We start from the raw sequence: 16,128 nt of genomic DNA, 5'->3' as shown, positions 1-16,128 counted from the left end.
AGCTTGGAAGTCATCCTCCATCAGTGGTAAGCTGACTAAACTGAGAAACCAACAGCTCTTCTTGGATCCATTGGAGAAGTGAGGTCACGGGCCAAGCCATTGCTCCCAAATTTGGAGAGACAGTCATGGGTTGGGGGGCATACTTGGTGAGTTTAGCCTCCAGGAGCCCTACTAGAGCCTTACAGTAATATTGGAGAAAAATCTCTTTGTGCTTCCAGCAGGGGGAAGGATGAGAGTAACTGTTTTGAAATCTACTCTTCCTAACAAGGCCCACCCTCAAAAAGACGATTTTTACCAGGGTCTAACCTATTAGACTGTTACCAGAGCCTAACTCCTGCCCACTGTAGCCATCCTGTCCCAGCTGAAGGTGGCAGGGGAAAGGGCAGGAGAGGCCTGCAAAGCATTTGTGAGGCTCATAGCCCAGTGGCACAGGCTCTCTAAGAAACTGATACCTAAGCATGAGACTATAAGAATGCCCTCCCAGAATTCCTTTTACCTAACACATCATGCCTGACTTCCAACAAAAATTACAAGGCATACTAAAAGGCACAAACACAGTTTGAAGAGACAGAATAAATATCAGAACCAGACTCAGATATGGCAGGGATGTTGGAATTATCAGACCAGGAATTTAAAACAACTTTAATATGCTAAGGGCTCTAATGGGTAGATAGCATGCAAAAACAGAGGGAGTACAAGCAGAGATAGAAACCCTAAATAAGAATCAAAGGAAATGCTAGAGATGAAAAACAAGAACAAATGGGGCACCTGGGTGGCTCAGTCAGTTAAGAGTCTGACTCTTGATTTTGGCTCCAATTATGATCTCATTATTTGTGAATTTGAGCCCCACGTCGGGCTCTGCGCTGACAGTGCAGAACCTGCTTAGAATTCTCTCTCTCTCCTTCTCTCTCTGTTCCTCCCTCCCCCTCAAAATAAATAAATAAAAACTTTAAAATAAAATCACCTTTCTAACTTAGGTTTATTCACCCACCAATGTACGTACACAAAGCACACCAACAAAGATCTTGTTCTATAGCAGAGCATTTGGCATAAAGTAGATTGTTTGAAAATACTTGCATGACAAGTGCTTCTCTTAAACAGCTGGCACAGGGCATCTTCTAGTTACCTACAAAAGAAAAAGTGAAGTCTATCATGTTATTGTCAGATACCACACACAAAGGTATTTCTATCTATGTGCCCTGGAGAGCTTTTGATGTTGCATGTAAAAAGATAGCAGTTAGAAAGGACAATTGCTATGATAATAGGATGCATGTGAATAATGCATGATCCAGCATTGGCCATCTGGAATGAAAGATCACAGTAATGAAAATCATTGCTTCTGTGTTTCATTTACACTTTAGAAACACTTTGTTAGAGAAGCAGAGTAGTTGTAGGATAGAGGTGGTGGTGGATTCATAACCTATCCCAACTAGTTGTTAATTTCAGACTGACTTCCTCCTCTAACATTCTACACATGCCTGAACTATTTATTTAGATCAGTTATTCTCTACCCTGCTGCATATTAGAACGAACTGGGGAACTTTAAAAATCGCTTGATGCTCAGGTCTTACCATCCCAAATTCTGGGGTGGGTCATATGCATTAATATTTTTTCAAAATTCTTCCAGGTGAAATGTCTAGCCAAGGCTGGGAACCATTGGTTTAGATGGATATCATGGGAATTTGACTCAGAGAAGGTGCTCTGGAAACACATATGGACCAATACTTTTTCAAAGCTAAATATATATAAGTATCTCTGATTACCTATACCATTTCTTCTTTCCATTGTCACAGCTAATTGAGAAGAAATAAGATTTTCTTATAATTTCCATAGATAAGCATTGCTTATCGACTTGAACGAGTTATAATTTCATGCTTATTCAGCACTTGGCACTTACTCTTTCACTTAGAACTGCTGAGTGTTACCAATCAATTTCATATTGGAGAAGAGTTCTTACTCTTAGCTAGGATGAATCTTGACTATTATTGTAACTTTTAAGCCATCCTTTGGTTACTACATATTGGAGGGGATGGGGGAGTAGTGTATTTCCTTTTCCAGGACCTTAAATTTATTAATTTTTTTTTTTTTTAGTTTTTAATTTATTTTTGAAAGACAGAGGGAGACAGAGCGCAAGTAGGGGAGGGGCAGAGAGAGAAGGAGACACAGAATCCAAAGCAGGCTTCAGGCTCTGAGCTGTCAGCACAGAACCCGATGCAGGGCTCGAACTCACAAACCGTGAAATCATGACCTGAGCCGAACTGACTGAACCACCCAGGCTCCCCTCCAGGATCTTACATTTAAAAGTTCATGATTGGGCGCCTGGGTGGCGCAGTCGGTTAAGCATCCGACTTCAGCCAGGTCACGATCTCGCGGTCTGTGAGTTCGAGCCCCGCGTCGGGCTCTGGGCTGATGGCTCGGAGCCTGGAGCCTGTTTCCAATTCTGTGTGTCTCCCTCTCTCTCTGCCCCTTCCCCGTTCATGCTCTGTCTCTCTCTGTCCCAAAAATAAATTAAAAAACGTTGGGAAAAAAAAAAAAAAAAAAAAAAAGTTCATGATTGATTTTCAATAGAAGGTCAAGGGCTGGGAGCCTCTTGGTTCATCATAAACTGAACTAATCACTTACTTCAGATTATTTAATCATCTTGATGTCCTAAGTCTGTAGAATAGACCCAATATTTGCTACTAATTTATCTTATGCATATCAAGAGCAATCTTATTAACTAGTGTTAATAAAAGGTTTAAAGTTGATGGAAAAAGTAACTTTATTACAAATGTCCTGAGAATCATAACCTAAGTATTTTTTTTCAGGAATTTTTATTTTTTATTTTTTATTTTATTTAATTTTTTTTCAATATATGAAATTTATTGTCAAATTGGTTTCCATACAACACCCAGTGCTCATCCGAAAAGGTGCCCTCCTCAATACCCATCACCCACCCTCCCCTCCCTCCCACCCCCCATCAACCCTCAGTTCTCAGTTTTTAAGACTCTCTTATGCTTTGGCTGTCTCCCACTCTAACCTCTTCTTTTTTTTTTTTTTTTCCTTCCCCTCCCCCATGGGTTCCTGTTAAGTTTCTCAGGATCCACATAAAAGTGAAAACATATGGTATCTGTCTTTCTCTGTATGGCTTATTTCACTTATAAACTAAGTATTTTATTGGTTACACTCTATACCAGTATTTCTCATGTTGTCTCCCTCAGTTATCAATATGGAATTGTCTCTAACTGATAGCCTGCTAAGGGGTTTCAGTATAATACCTACCTCTGTAGTTCCTAGAACAGTTCTAAAGAAAAATAAAATGAGTAAAAGATCTAAAGTACAAGTCCATTTTTTGTTATTGTTGGCAGCATTCTGAGTAATATTTTACAAATTATAAAAGTTTAAATTAAATGAACTTGGATTTTTGTAACCTAATTTGTAGTGTATTCTGAAAAACTTCATGAAAATAGTATTATACAATACTAACCACTTCTAGAATTTGTTATTGGCATTCAAAAAAATCCATTCTGTTTATATGGAATTGCCATTGTAAGATCTAAGCATTTCTTTTTTTTTAATATTTATTTATTTTTGAGAGACAGAGTGAGACAAAGTGAGAGTGGGGGAGGGGCAGAGAGAGAGAGAGGGAGACACAGGATTGGAAGCAGGCTCCAGGCTTTGAGCTGTCAGCACAGAGTCTGACGCGGGGCTCGAACCCACTGACCGTGAGATCATGACCTGAGCTGAAGTCGGATGCTCAACCAACTGAACCACCCAGGCACCCCAAGATCTAAGCATTTCTTGCATGTAGTACTGAAGCAGATTAAGAGGCATCAGGTTTGTGGTTTATGTTTTAGGTTAGTGCCTTTCATACCTGTAACCTCCATTGTAGAACAGAAAAAATGTTAGGGCATAGCTTTGAGTCCCTAACACCCTACTGTAGTTAGTTATACAATAATCATATTAATATAATATAAATATTAATATAATATTAATATTCGAGACTGCTAAGAGTCTACAGGCTTTATAGTACTTCAAATAATCATCAAAAGGGTTTTTCTGTAGGGGCGCCTGGGTGGCGCAGTCGGTTAAGCGTCCGACTTCAGCCAGGTCACGATCTCCCGGTCTGTGAGTTCGAGCCCCGCGTCAGGCTCCGGGCTGATGGCTCGGAGCCTGGAGCCTGTTTCCGATTCTGTGTCTCCCTCTCTCTGCCCCTCCCCCGTTCATGCTCTGTCTCTCTCTGTCCCAAAAATAAATAAAAACGTTGAAAAAAAAAATTAAAAAAAAAAAAAAGGGGTTTTCTGTATGTTCCGGAAATACAAAACACTTTCATTGTATAATGTGATAAAGCAACACACATCAAGCACATGATTTTGAAGCCTGGTTTAATGCTGGTCTTTCAGCATGGAGGCCTGGTTAGGGTGGAGTAAAAAAAAAAAAAAAATCCTGATGTACTAGAACTGATAGACTCAGTAAGATGAGGATTTTTGAGGAGCTCAAGGAGACAGGATTTAAATGGTTTTGTGTTTTCTACAGAAGAGTTGCTGGAGCTTCCAGTAAGTCCTAGAATGAAGATGAAAGTTGCTTGAAATTTTTATCTTCCTGGGCAAGAGTCTCCTCCAATAGTAGAGTTATGTTATGAGGCGAGTGGAATTGAAAGTCATTGAGTTTAGACAATGAGCTATGTAGGTGCGTTCAATTTTTCCTGGGCTAATATCTGTCACTTATTAGCTTTCTTTAAGATCTTGGGTAGGTTCGTCATCCCCTTGGTGAATCAATGTCCTCATCTGTAAAATGGGCATCTGAAAAGTACCTTCTCCTAGGGTTCTTGTGAGAAATGAATACATACGGTAGGCTCAGATCAGTGCCTGACACATTTCCCCACAGACCCTACCCACTACCACTTCAACTTCCCAGAATGTATGTTATGAGAAATAAAGGCTTTAGACAGCCATATTTTACTTTACGTATGGGCATATATCTAGCTGATGTTTTCAATTTGTACTGCTTAAATGTATACACTAAAATCTGGCTACGTAATTAGCTCATCAACATTTGCATGTCTTGTAGATACTCCCAGCCCCTACATGAAGAAATAGCATTGCATAAGCATCTGAAGCATAAAAATATTGTCCAGTATCTGGGCTCTTTCAGTGAGAATGGTTTCATCAAAATCTTCATGGAGCAGGTCCCAGGAGGTAAGAGATGTTTTTCTTTTTTAAGAAATTATAAATTTGTAGGGGCTTGAAGAGGAGAACAAGTGAATGGGATTTATGAGTTTACACGTCTTATTTTATCTAAGTTAAAAGAAAAATGAGATTATGTTCATTGCAGCATTGTTCACAGTAGCCAAGATATGGAAAGAACCTAAGTGTCCCATCACTGAATGAATGGATAAAGAAAATGTGTTTTGTATACATAATAGAATATTATTCAGTCATAAAAAAGAGTGAAATCTTGCCATTTGCAACAACACAGATGGACTGTGAGGGCATTATGCTAAGTGAAATAAGTTATGCAGAGAAAGACAAAAACTATATGAGCTCTCTTACATGTGGAACTTAAAAAAAAAAACCCAGAGGCGTCTGGGTGGCTCAGTCGGTTAAGTGTCTGACTCTTGATTTTTGCTCAGGTCATGACCTCATGGTTCATGAGTTCAAGGCTGAAAGTGCAGAGCCTGCTTGGGACTCTCTATCTCCTTCTCTCTGCCCCTCCCAAACTCCCAGGCCTTCTCTCTCTCTCCCCCTCTCTCCCCCTCTCTCTGCCCCTCCCCAACTCCCACACCTGCTCTCTCTCTCTCTCAAAATAAATAAACAAATACATAAAATCCTTGGGGCGCCTGGGTGGCTCAGTTTGTTAAGCGTCCAACTTCAGCTCAGGTCATGATCTCACGTCCGTGAGTTCGAGCCCCGTGTCGGGCTCTGTGCTGACCGCTCAGAGCCTGGAGCCTGTTTTGGATTCTGTGTCTCCCTCTCTCTCGGAACCCTCCCCCATTCATGCTCTGTCTCTCTCTGTCTCAAAAATAAATAAACGTTAAAAAAATTTTTTTTAAAAATGCATAAAATCCCAAACAAACAAAGGAAACAAGTTCAAAAATAACAAAGAACAGACACAGGGGATAGGGGTGGGCAAAATGGGTGAAGAAGGTCAAAAGGACCAAACTTCCAGTTGTAAAATAAATTAGTCCTGGAGACGTAATGTACAGCCTGATGACTATAGTTAATAACACTGTATTGTGTATTTGAAAGTTGCTGAGATGTATATAAATATCAAGTCATTATGTTTTACACCTGAAACTAATATAATGTTATATGTCGAATATACCTCAATAAAATTTTTTACAAATTTAGACATGTGACATCAGCTTGAAGTTTATTAGGAGGCAATACAAATATCCTGAACGATTTTAGTATCAATCATTGTGACCTAGATTAAAGTTAGGGACAGAGGAGCCTTTTATTTTGACCGTATTTGATAATGAGCATCTTCAGAGCAGGGACACTTTCCTATTCATACGTGAGCCCAGGTGTCTAATACTCCAGTTCCTGGGCCACCATGAATAACCAGGAAGTGTTAGCTTAAATTAATGTTACATTATTAACGTGCTTTAAAGAACTCATTTGAATAAAATTTTATCCACTGTTTCTCCCTGCTTTACAGGAAGTCTTTCAGCTCTCCTTCGTTCCAAATGGGGCCCATTGAAGGACAATGAGCAAACAATTGGCTTCTATACAAAGCAAATACTTGAAGGATTAAAATACCTCCATGACAATCAGATAGTCCACCGGGATATAAAGGTAGGATGCACGAGGATTCACGTTTGAAAGTTCCTTGGTGGGCAACTGGTTTTGTTTTCTTTTCTTTTCTTTTTGCAAAAGTCATACTGTGTTATGAGTATTAATTTAGAATTGTGAATAAATAAATCGTAGAAATAGCAGAAATGCAAGATACTAACTCCTCTGCTCTAAGTCAGGTATTGATACTCATGCCTTATCTCTTCTCCTCAAGGAATAAGCCTCTTAACTGTGTTCACCCAACAAAGATTGAGCTTCCACTGCACCCCTGGCACTGTTTGAGGTGCTCTGGGGAGGGGGCAGCACAGCAGAACAAAACTGGACAGGATAAGGTCTCCGCCCCTGATGAGATCACAGGCTGGTTCATCTTGGAATCCTTGCCCAGAGTAGCTACTCAGTAAATATTTACTGCATCAATGGATGAATGATTGGGAGGGAAAATAAATAAGATCTTCTCTTCTCACAAGTATCATATACTGATTGTTTGAAGTAAAATTAAGTAACTTACTTGATTCTTCTTAAAAAGAGGAAATTCAGAACTAATACATTTCTGACAAAGATGGCACCGTGGAAAGGAAGTCAGTATTACTATCTGCAGATCATCCCAGATCTCGTGATTTGCCATATCCCCAAATATTCCGGGAAAAGAAGTAAAATAACAGAAAATACAAAGGGAAATCATGAATGTCATGTTTGAACTTAATCACACACAAGTGACCCCTTCTGTTCACAAACCACAGCAAACTGACCAGGCAGGCGCCTTTTGACCTTGTGGCCGGAGTAGTACGTTGTGAAATGATAATATAGGCACAAAAATGGTGTCAAGAATTCACTCTTGAGGTTAACTGTAATGAAGAGTACAGACTTAGTGGCCTCGTTTACTCTGGGGACACTGTTTCTTATTGGACTTACGAGCCAACAACAAACAGTACTGGCCCAAGACTAGTTTTGATTCAAGTCTTTTGTTCTCTAGGGTGACAATGTGTTGATTAATACCTACAGTGGCGTTCTCAAGATCTCAGACTTCGGGACATCAAAGAGGCTTGCTGGCATTAACCCGTGTACTGAAACTTTTACTGGTATGTTTTTGCAATGATGATACGGATCTTAATGTAATTAAAGAAATAATTGCTGCGTTAGAGCATAATGTGAGAGATAAAGTCCGTCTGGGTTCTCACAGACATTAATGCCAGTATCTTTTGATGCTCACTGAAAAATGTTACACAGGATTTGACCTGGCTCTTTTCTCATCTTGTATTTCTATGACTTGTTATGTCTCCTGGTTAATGCCACTGAAATGTTTTTTTAAACTCTCAATTTGTTTTTGTTTTCCCTTTCGTGTCATTACTTCTCTCTGGGTTGGCCTACAACCACTATAAGCCTTTATAAGATTTTTTTTTTTTTTTTTTTTTTACCCCAGCCTCTCTGTGACTCTTACTCATACCTTAATCTCTTCCCATTTGAACTATGAATTCCTAATCTGTTTACTCCCTGTGGCCTATTTCCTACTCACAACATAAATAACCGGTAGAATTTTCAATTCAGAAAGAGGAAGTGACTCATCAACTCAGCATTGGGGTGGGGAAGAGAACTTGCTTGAGAAATTAGGCAATCCAGCCACCAAGCTACCTCTAGAACAAAGTCCTGAGGTAGTGGAGACAAAGCGATTGCCAAAAAGCTAACAGTAGCCAAGAGGAAACCAAGGCTCAGAGAGATTAATGATTGCCCCACAATTACAAGAGGGCATCTGGAATTTCAACTCTGGTTCTTACTGCTCCATTCTGCTGATTCTCTTGAAGTGCTAAGTCCTTGTTATTAGCATCAGAGAAAGAATAATTCAGAAAAAAGAAAAAAAAAGTAATGAATAATCTGTGGTCTAATAGAAAGCAAAATGGCCAGGTATCCTCATTTTTGAATCCCATGAGGTAGGTGAGGAAATTGAGAGAGAGAAGAGAGATCACAGCCAGAAGTCACAACTGTTTGTAAGTGATAGAACTCAGATTTTTAATCTACCCTTTGCTCTTTGCTTTGATCTTGCTCTGGTCCATCTTTCTCCCCATGTTACTGACGTATCTGTTCCAGTAGGCTGGAAGAAGAAAAGGAGAGAGAGAAATTCTGTAAATTTTCTCAGAACATTCAGCCAACAACAGCTCTGACCCAGTTCCCACCCTCACAGCAATGGGTATTTCAGGGCACAGCATTAAACACAGTTAAAATGTATTTTTCTGAACAAAATTAATTCCATCCTGCTAGTAACTTTAAATGTGTTTCCATTTCTTTCCTCATACTCTCTCAATTTGGCAAGAGACATTTTAGATGCTGCCAAGACTCAGTAACTTCTGACAGGAAATCCCTACTTTCAGAGGTTTTATTTGGGCAGGATGTTAATTTAATTATATCTTCTTGCTAATCTTAAAGACGTGTTTTTTGGTTTTTGGTTTTTTTTGAGTCCCCAAAAGAGTTTTAGTAAAGCAATCCTCCCAGAGACCTTTGCTCTTCTCATGCTGGCTTCACATGAGTGACACACGTAACTAATGTGCCTGGTCTGTCTCCAGGGCTGGTCAAGAGGGCTTGGAGTGGGCACACCTTGATCTGCTCACCGGATAGGCCTCACGGCTGCTTGGTCAACCTCTGATGACCTGACTTGAAAGATATTGACCTGTTTCCACTTCTTGGTGATTTGGCGAGAGGGAAGGCAGCATCAACCAGGATGTATAGAGTGCTGGCAGTATACCTGCCTGCATTAAGTGGTTTACATACATGTTTTACTGAAATTCGTACATGAACCCTAATCCTTAAGTTATCAGTATCCCAGTTTATGATGAGAAATTTATGTTAAAAGAGGTCGAATAACTTGCCTGAGGTCACAGAGCTAGTAAGTAATAGAGCTAGGATTCAAACTAGACTTAACATGCCACATGGAATTAATTCATTATCTTCTCCCCAAACCCGTTCTGCCCACACTGTTCCCCATCTCAGTTGATGGCCACCCAAGACCTAGAGTTGTCCGTGGTGCCTCTTTCTCACACCCCAACCCAATCCGCAAAGAGACCTCCTGGCTCTACCTTCAGGAGATGTCGAAAACTGGAACACTTCTCACTGCCTCCGCTGCTGCCTCCCTCATCTCCCACCTGCCTTACCTCCATAGCCTGTTCTCCCTGCTCCCACTCTTGCCTCCTACTTTCTATTCTTAACACTGCAGCCAGAGTGATCCCTTTAAATCAGATCAAGCCCTGTTACACCTGAGACTTCGGTGGCTTTCTGTTTCATTCAGACAAATGCCAGAGTCCTAATATTGTGGACAAGAATCTGACCTGATTCGGGGTCTATTACCTTTTCGAGACCTCATTTCCTACTCTTCCCCCGCTTGCTTGATCACTCACTCTGTATCAGAAAACTGGTCTTCCTGCATTTCCTTCATTTTACCAGGCACAGCCCTGCCACAAGACCTTTGCACATGCTCTGTCTTCTGCTAGTAACACTCTTCTCCCAGCGATCTGCATGGCTAACTAAGTCCCTCTTCTTCAAGTTTTAACTCAGATGTCATCTCAGTGAGCCTAACATGACCACCCTATTTACGTGGCAGCCCTCCCTGGGCATTCCTGATCCCCTTTCCTACCTTTTTTTTTTTTTTTTTTTTTTTTTTGTCATTAACACATCACTTTCTAGCGTGCTATATAATTTACTTATTTACTATGCTGGAGTTTAATGTGTGTCTCCTGCTGCAAAGAATGTAAGCTCCATGAGCCCAGGGATTTCTGTCTGTTTACTCCACTGCTGTATTCTAAGTGCCTGGCCCATAACAGGCCCTTAATATAAATCTGCTGAATGAATGAGTGGATTAAGTAGAATGTCAAAGTTCACACTTTTAGCCACTGAGTTGTAGTGGTTCCAAGGGTGGATGCAGTGGCAAAGAAATTCTAAAAGAGATGATTTTAAAGTGATTTTTTAAAACCTTGGAATGCAGATGTATAAGATCTGCGCTTTAGAGCTAATGCTCTCACTTTTTTCCGTAGGCTACTGTACAGATTGGCTTACATCTTCATTATCTGGCTCTGTAAATCTTTTTATATAAAATGTTATGTGTCATGTGATTATGGAATAAAGAGAGCATATATGAATACATAACTAAGCCTGAGGGTTTTTTTTTTTTTTTTTGGCACTTACTCTGTGGGGGATAATTAAGCACAATTGGCAGATAGAGCTCTTTGAAATATTATCTGATGAATAGAAACATTGCATAATGTATTGATATTACCTGAGTTGTCCAATTTTTAAGCTCACTTTGTTGTTAACCAGTTGCAATTTCTACTCAGATATTAGTATAACTTAAATTCTCACATCCATTCTTTTTTAGATCCAGGTACAAAAAAAAAAAAACAACCCAAAAAACCAATCACTATAGCTCATCAGCTATAGATGAAGAGAAATCATAGCGGTTTTCTACTAAGGGTAGGGGATTTGAAGAGTGAAGAGTGGTATTACCTTATTCTTGGCTAGGTGAAATGCTTCCCTCCAATAATGTTGCTGATTTAAGCTCACAGTAGGCATGTACAATTGTATGTGCACTTGAACGTGAGCTACTGCCACATAATGAGGAGAGCTGGCGGGTAACCTGGCAAGATGACAATACTAGACAAAGATAATATACTTTCATTTGGTTTTATGAACAGCAGCCAGTTTCTAGCCTGTGCTGGTGGGTTTCATGGGAACAACTTAGAGGAGTTGTGCCTAGCAGTTTCATCTGTAAATCATGCATGAGGCGTTCATAAAAGGTGTCTGTATTTATCAGGTTGTCTGTCAGTTTGGTTATGAATCAGAAAATACTGAAGTAGCTCTTTTAGCAACTGCCTCAGGATTGGAGATAATTGAATGTGGCATCTTGGATGAGTTCCTGTTTGCTGATTATATCATTTGTAGGAGTATATCGTAGCAGGGGATGTGGCAATAATCTGTTCCTGTTCACACTCTTGACTCATTGTTGGATTTGGGGGAATCAATGTAGGGTCTCTGAGAAGCCAAGCCAGCCTCTTGTTTGAACCACTTGAGATAACCACAGTTGAGTGTTTATCTGGGATAGACCAGACTAAACCTAGAACCAAGTGTTCTTGACTCCCCGTTCAATGCTCTTGCCATCCTACCACACTCTTCAACTCTCTGATTCCACATAGCCTTTTAAATCTCCTATGTTTCATTGTATTCTTCTTCACATTGTGTCTGGTGATTTGTCTGTACTAATGGGTCAAGACCTGTCTTTGATCTGTTAAACCTATTATTCCATGGACCACAGGCATGCAGCAGAAGCCATATATATTTGATTTACAGAATAGAGTACATGAAAAATGGTTTACATTACTTTTAACAATGGCTTTCAGAATCTTTCATGCTTTCGTGATTTAGAGATAAGAATCAAGACAGAAGAATTAATCATTCAATTTAGATACTGAGAAATATATTGGGGCACCTGGGTGGCTCAGTCTGTTGGGCATCCGACTTCAGCTCAGGTCATCTTACGGTTCGTGGGTTTGAGCCCCCATCGGGGGCTGGGGCCTGGAGCCTTCTTCAGATTTTGTGTCTCTTCTCTCTCCGCCCCACCCCTGCTTGCACTCTCTCTTTTTCTGTCTCTCAAAAATAAATGAATGTTAAAAAAAATTATAAAAAAAAGAAATTGAGAAATATAGATCTAGAAAAAATGGATGAATGGCCTAGAATTTTTCTGGAAAGATTAGAAGTATACATAATAGGAATCTTTGTGTATTTGAAAAACTAATTGCAAAAAATGTGTGTTGATATATTCTCTGTTGTTTTCAAATGATTAATTGTTAGAAGTTTCTAAGAGGCCCCAATAAAGTGATACCTCATTTATACTCTAGTATCTAGATGAGAAAGCATCTATTCATGACCAGATCACATTGGCAAACTATTCTTATATCCCTGATAAAATCCATTATGACAACTGTTATTTCCATTTTTATTAATGGCCAAGAAAAATGGAACACAAAAAAATGAGATATTGGGGCACCTGGGTGGTTCAGTTGGTTAAGTATCCAACTCTTGATTTCAGTTCAGGTTATGATTTCACAGTTCATGAGTTCAAGCCCCATGTCAGGCTTCCTGCTCTCTCTCTCTGCCCCTCCTCCTCTTGCACCCTCTCTTTCTCTCTCAAAATAAAATAGGCATAAAAAAAAGATGAGGGGCACCTGAGTGGCTCAGTGGGTTAAGCATCTGACTCTGGTTCAGGTCAGATCTCATGGTCATGGGATCAAGCTCTGCATCAGGCTCTGTGCTGAGAGTGCAGAACCTGATTGGGATTCTCTCTCTCTGCCTCTTTCTCTGCCACCTCCCCTGCTCCTGCTTTCTCTCTCTCAAAATAAATAAACTTAAAACAAGAAAAGATGAGATACTAAGACCTGAATCATGCTTTTAAAGTTGTCTTATTTATGTAGACAGTTAAAGCTGTCATTAGATATTCATGTGTTTTCTAAAGTAGAAGTGTGTTTGAATTACCCCCAGGTACCCTTCAGTATATGGCACCAGAAATCATAGACAAAGGACCAAGAGGCTACGGGAAAGCAGCAGACATTTGGTCTTTGGGCTGCACGATCATCGAAATGGCCACAGGGAAACCACCTTTTTATGAACTGGGAGAACCACAAGCAGCTATGTTCAAGGTCACATTTCAAATGTCTTAAATGTCTTAAAAACCACTGGATAAAGCTATTAGATTAGATGTTCCATGTGTCTACATGATAATTTTTTTAGGCCAAAGGAGAGGAGCGTAGGTAAGCACATTAAATGTGCTCACAAAGTTCATTAAAGTTCATGAAGATTCACATCCCTCAGAGTCAATGTGTGTGCCTCACACTGAGGATCTTTCTGTCTCTCCCTGCCTTAGTTTTCTCAGCTATAAAGTGAGATTCCATGTAAGTTCCTCTGATGCCTTTTCACGATGCAACATAAATAACATACTACTTTATGGAAGATGCTTTAAGCTCTTTGGGAAATAGTCTGAAAATCTTCCATGGAAGGAGATGTTAAAGACGTTTTTTTATTCATTTAAATATTAAATCAAAGCAATATTTCCCTTCTCTATCAGAAGAGTTTAGAGGCTCCATTAAGAAAGGGGTGGGCATAATTGCTACTTTGAGGACGTCAATCATATTCTTACATAGCAACTCTTCTACTCTGTTTATTTGCCCTCTCCTGGAAGTGGGAAGCAGCCCACCTCCCAAAATAGGAAGCACCAAATATGGAAATAGGGCTGAGAAAGCCCAGGGGCCATTGCTTCAGAATTCAGGGACTGAGCAAAGCAGTGACCAGTTCTGAGTCCCTTCAGTCCCCACCTGCCCTTACCTGCCGCGCTGCCAAGCCCAAGATTTAAACTGAGAACTTGTTTCCCAAGGAGTAGAGCTCAAGTCTGTCGTTCTATAAGGCAGAGAACTTCTGATAAGTTATCTCTTTCCCTGCCGCTGGCGATGTTTTTAGCGACTTGCCTCCCGTGATGAGCCCTGTGTGACCTACCTTCCGCTTTTGTGTAAAGGTTGCCTTACTTCAAGCTTGAAGGTGATCTGATGGGTTACTGCTGATACAGAAATGAGTAGTGCAACCAAACGAGAAGGGCAGTGAGAGCTGCTAAGAGAGCTGCCCTTCTTGACATAAATGAATGTCTTTCTCTTCTTGGTCAGTCTTTCAACTTTTCACCCATCTCTAGGAGTTCCCTCTGAAATGCTGCTCTCTTCCCCATCAGTGCAGGGATTATTATACAATATGCATTAAATGAGATAATATAGACTCGAGCACTGATTTACAGTGTTTGAACGTAGGCTTCAACACTGTCAAACTCTTTGGGGACATTGGGCAAATGACTTAAACTTCTTGTACCTCATTTTCCTCATCTATAAAATGGGTATAAAAATAGTACCTATCTAATAAAGGTTTTTTGAGACATATATGAGATAATACATGCAAAGCACTTAGAATAGTGTCCGACATATAGAAAGGCTATATAATTAACCATAAATAACTGTATATTATTATCTATATAGTAATTCACTTATATAAGCTATATAGTAACAAAAAATATTTCCTTAGAACATTTTCTTTACTAATACATGAAAACATTATTGAAAAAATTTAGAATGACAGCGATGAGAAGAAAATTCTAATTGTTATAAAAATTCTGTTTGTTTAATTTTAAAGTATTTAAAAATATATATATGAGCAATTTGGGGCAGGAAAAATATTCACAAATCATGGCATAGGGGAAAGAACACAGGCTTTAAGCCAAAAAAATTAAGGTTTCGATCCCAGATCTCTGTTTCTGTAACACGTAACCTCACCCCTCTGAGCCTCATTTTCCTCTTTGATGTAACAGGGATAATATTTAATCCATTGGGTTGTTGGGAGTATTCAGTGGAACTTATAAATCAAAAAACCAAACACGATTCCTGGCATATACCTATTAGGACCAACACAATGGTCTCAATTACAGGTATCTTTCTTGCATGCCAGTGTGCTAATGTGTTCTAAAACTTTGAGGACTGAATTATTACTTCATTATGCTGTCTACTGTCTTAACATGATTGCTCTGTGTATGTCATTGATGAGGTTACAAAAGCACTCTGGAAACTTCCCATAACCTAGAGAAAAAAATATCCTATCTCGCTTTGAGAAAAGGCATGAGTTTGTAGGAAGTATATGGTAAAGGACTTTGTTGTGCTAGGGGACCAAGTTTTGGATCCTGGAGCTCATGTGATGCGAGGGTCACTCGGAAGTTACCTTGTGCTGTGTCTTAGGTGGGAATGTTTAAAGTCCACCCGGAGATCCCAGAGTCCATGTCCGCAGAGGCCAAGGCGTTCATATTGAAATGTTTTGAACCGGACCCCGACAAGAGAGCCTGTGCTAACGACTTGCTTATTGACGAGTTCTTAAAAGTTTCAAGCAAAAAGAAGAAGACGCAACCTAAGCTTTCAGGTATGTGGTTGCATTGAGGAGGATGTGAGGCAGAGTCACTAAACCCTCAGCCTTTACGGTAGATTTTTCCAGAAGTAAGGTAATCTGTTATAGATAGGTATCACTGGAAATTCATGTGAACGTTAGCTGAGCGTTCTCAGACGTTCAGTTTTGGTATCAGGAAGCTGTCTTACCATCGATTTCACAAATGCCAGGGCCTCATACATAATAGTCTTTCATCACCTGGTTAGTAGGTAGGTAGTATATCAGTAGCTATAGCGTTCTGGCATCACTGATACAATGGTTACAGCATAATAGGGGTGAAATACAGCTTTTTAGAGCTGAAACTTTAAATCACCACTGATGAGCTACAGGGCTATTATGGAGCTGTTAAAACTTCCAA

General features: G+C 39.8%; 1 protein-coding gene and 1 long non-coding RNA gene across 4 annotated transcripts in view; one reads left to right on the top strand and one right to left on the bottom strand.

The window, feature by feature from the left end:
- The window catches only part of MAP3K5 (mitogen-activated protein kinase kinase kinase 5), a 207,460-nt gene that overhangs the window by 159,259 nt on the left and 32,073 nt on the right, over positions 1-16,128 (top strand). For all 3 annotated transcript variants that reach the window (XM_058735399.1, XM_058735398.1, XM_058735401.1), the window contains exons 16-20: positions 5,050-5,177; positions 6,640-6,776; positions 7,747-7,852; positions 13,287-13,444; positions 15,569-15,746. In XM_058735399.1, the coding sequence (XP_058591382.1) occupies positions 5,050-5,177; positions 6,640-6,776; positions 7,747-7,852; positions 13,287-13,444; positions 15,569-15,746 (707 nt within the window). The remainder of the gene's footprint in view (positions 1-5,049; positions 5,178-6,639; positions 6,777-7,746; positions 7,853-13,286; positions 13,445-15,568; positions 15,747-16,128) is intronic.
- On the bottom strand, positions 961-15,664 carry LOC131514915 (uncharacterized). The gene is made up of 3 exons (XR_009263334.1): positions 15,552-15,664; positions 8,787-8,859; positions 961-1,126 (listed from the first exon to the last, which is right to left on the bottom strand). It is a non-coding gene; the product is annotated as an uncharacterized LOC131514915 (long non-coding RNA).

Source organism: Neofelis nebulosa, chromosome 6, assembly GCF_028018385.1.
Source record: "Neofelis nebulosa isolate mNeoNeb1 chromosome 6, mNeoNeb1.pri, whole genome shotgun sequence".
Classification (NCBI taxonomy): domain Eukaryota; kingdom Metazoa; phylum Chordata; class Mammalia; order Carnivora; family Felidae; genus Neofelis; species Neofelis nebulosa.
Note: the sequence above shows the minus strand (reverse complement) of the source record. Positions and strands in the feature narration are given on the sequence as shown.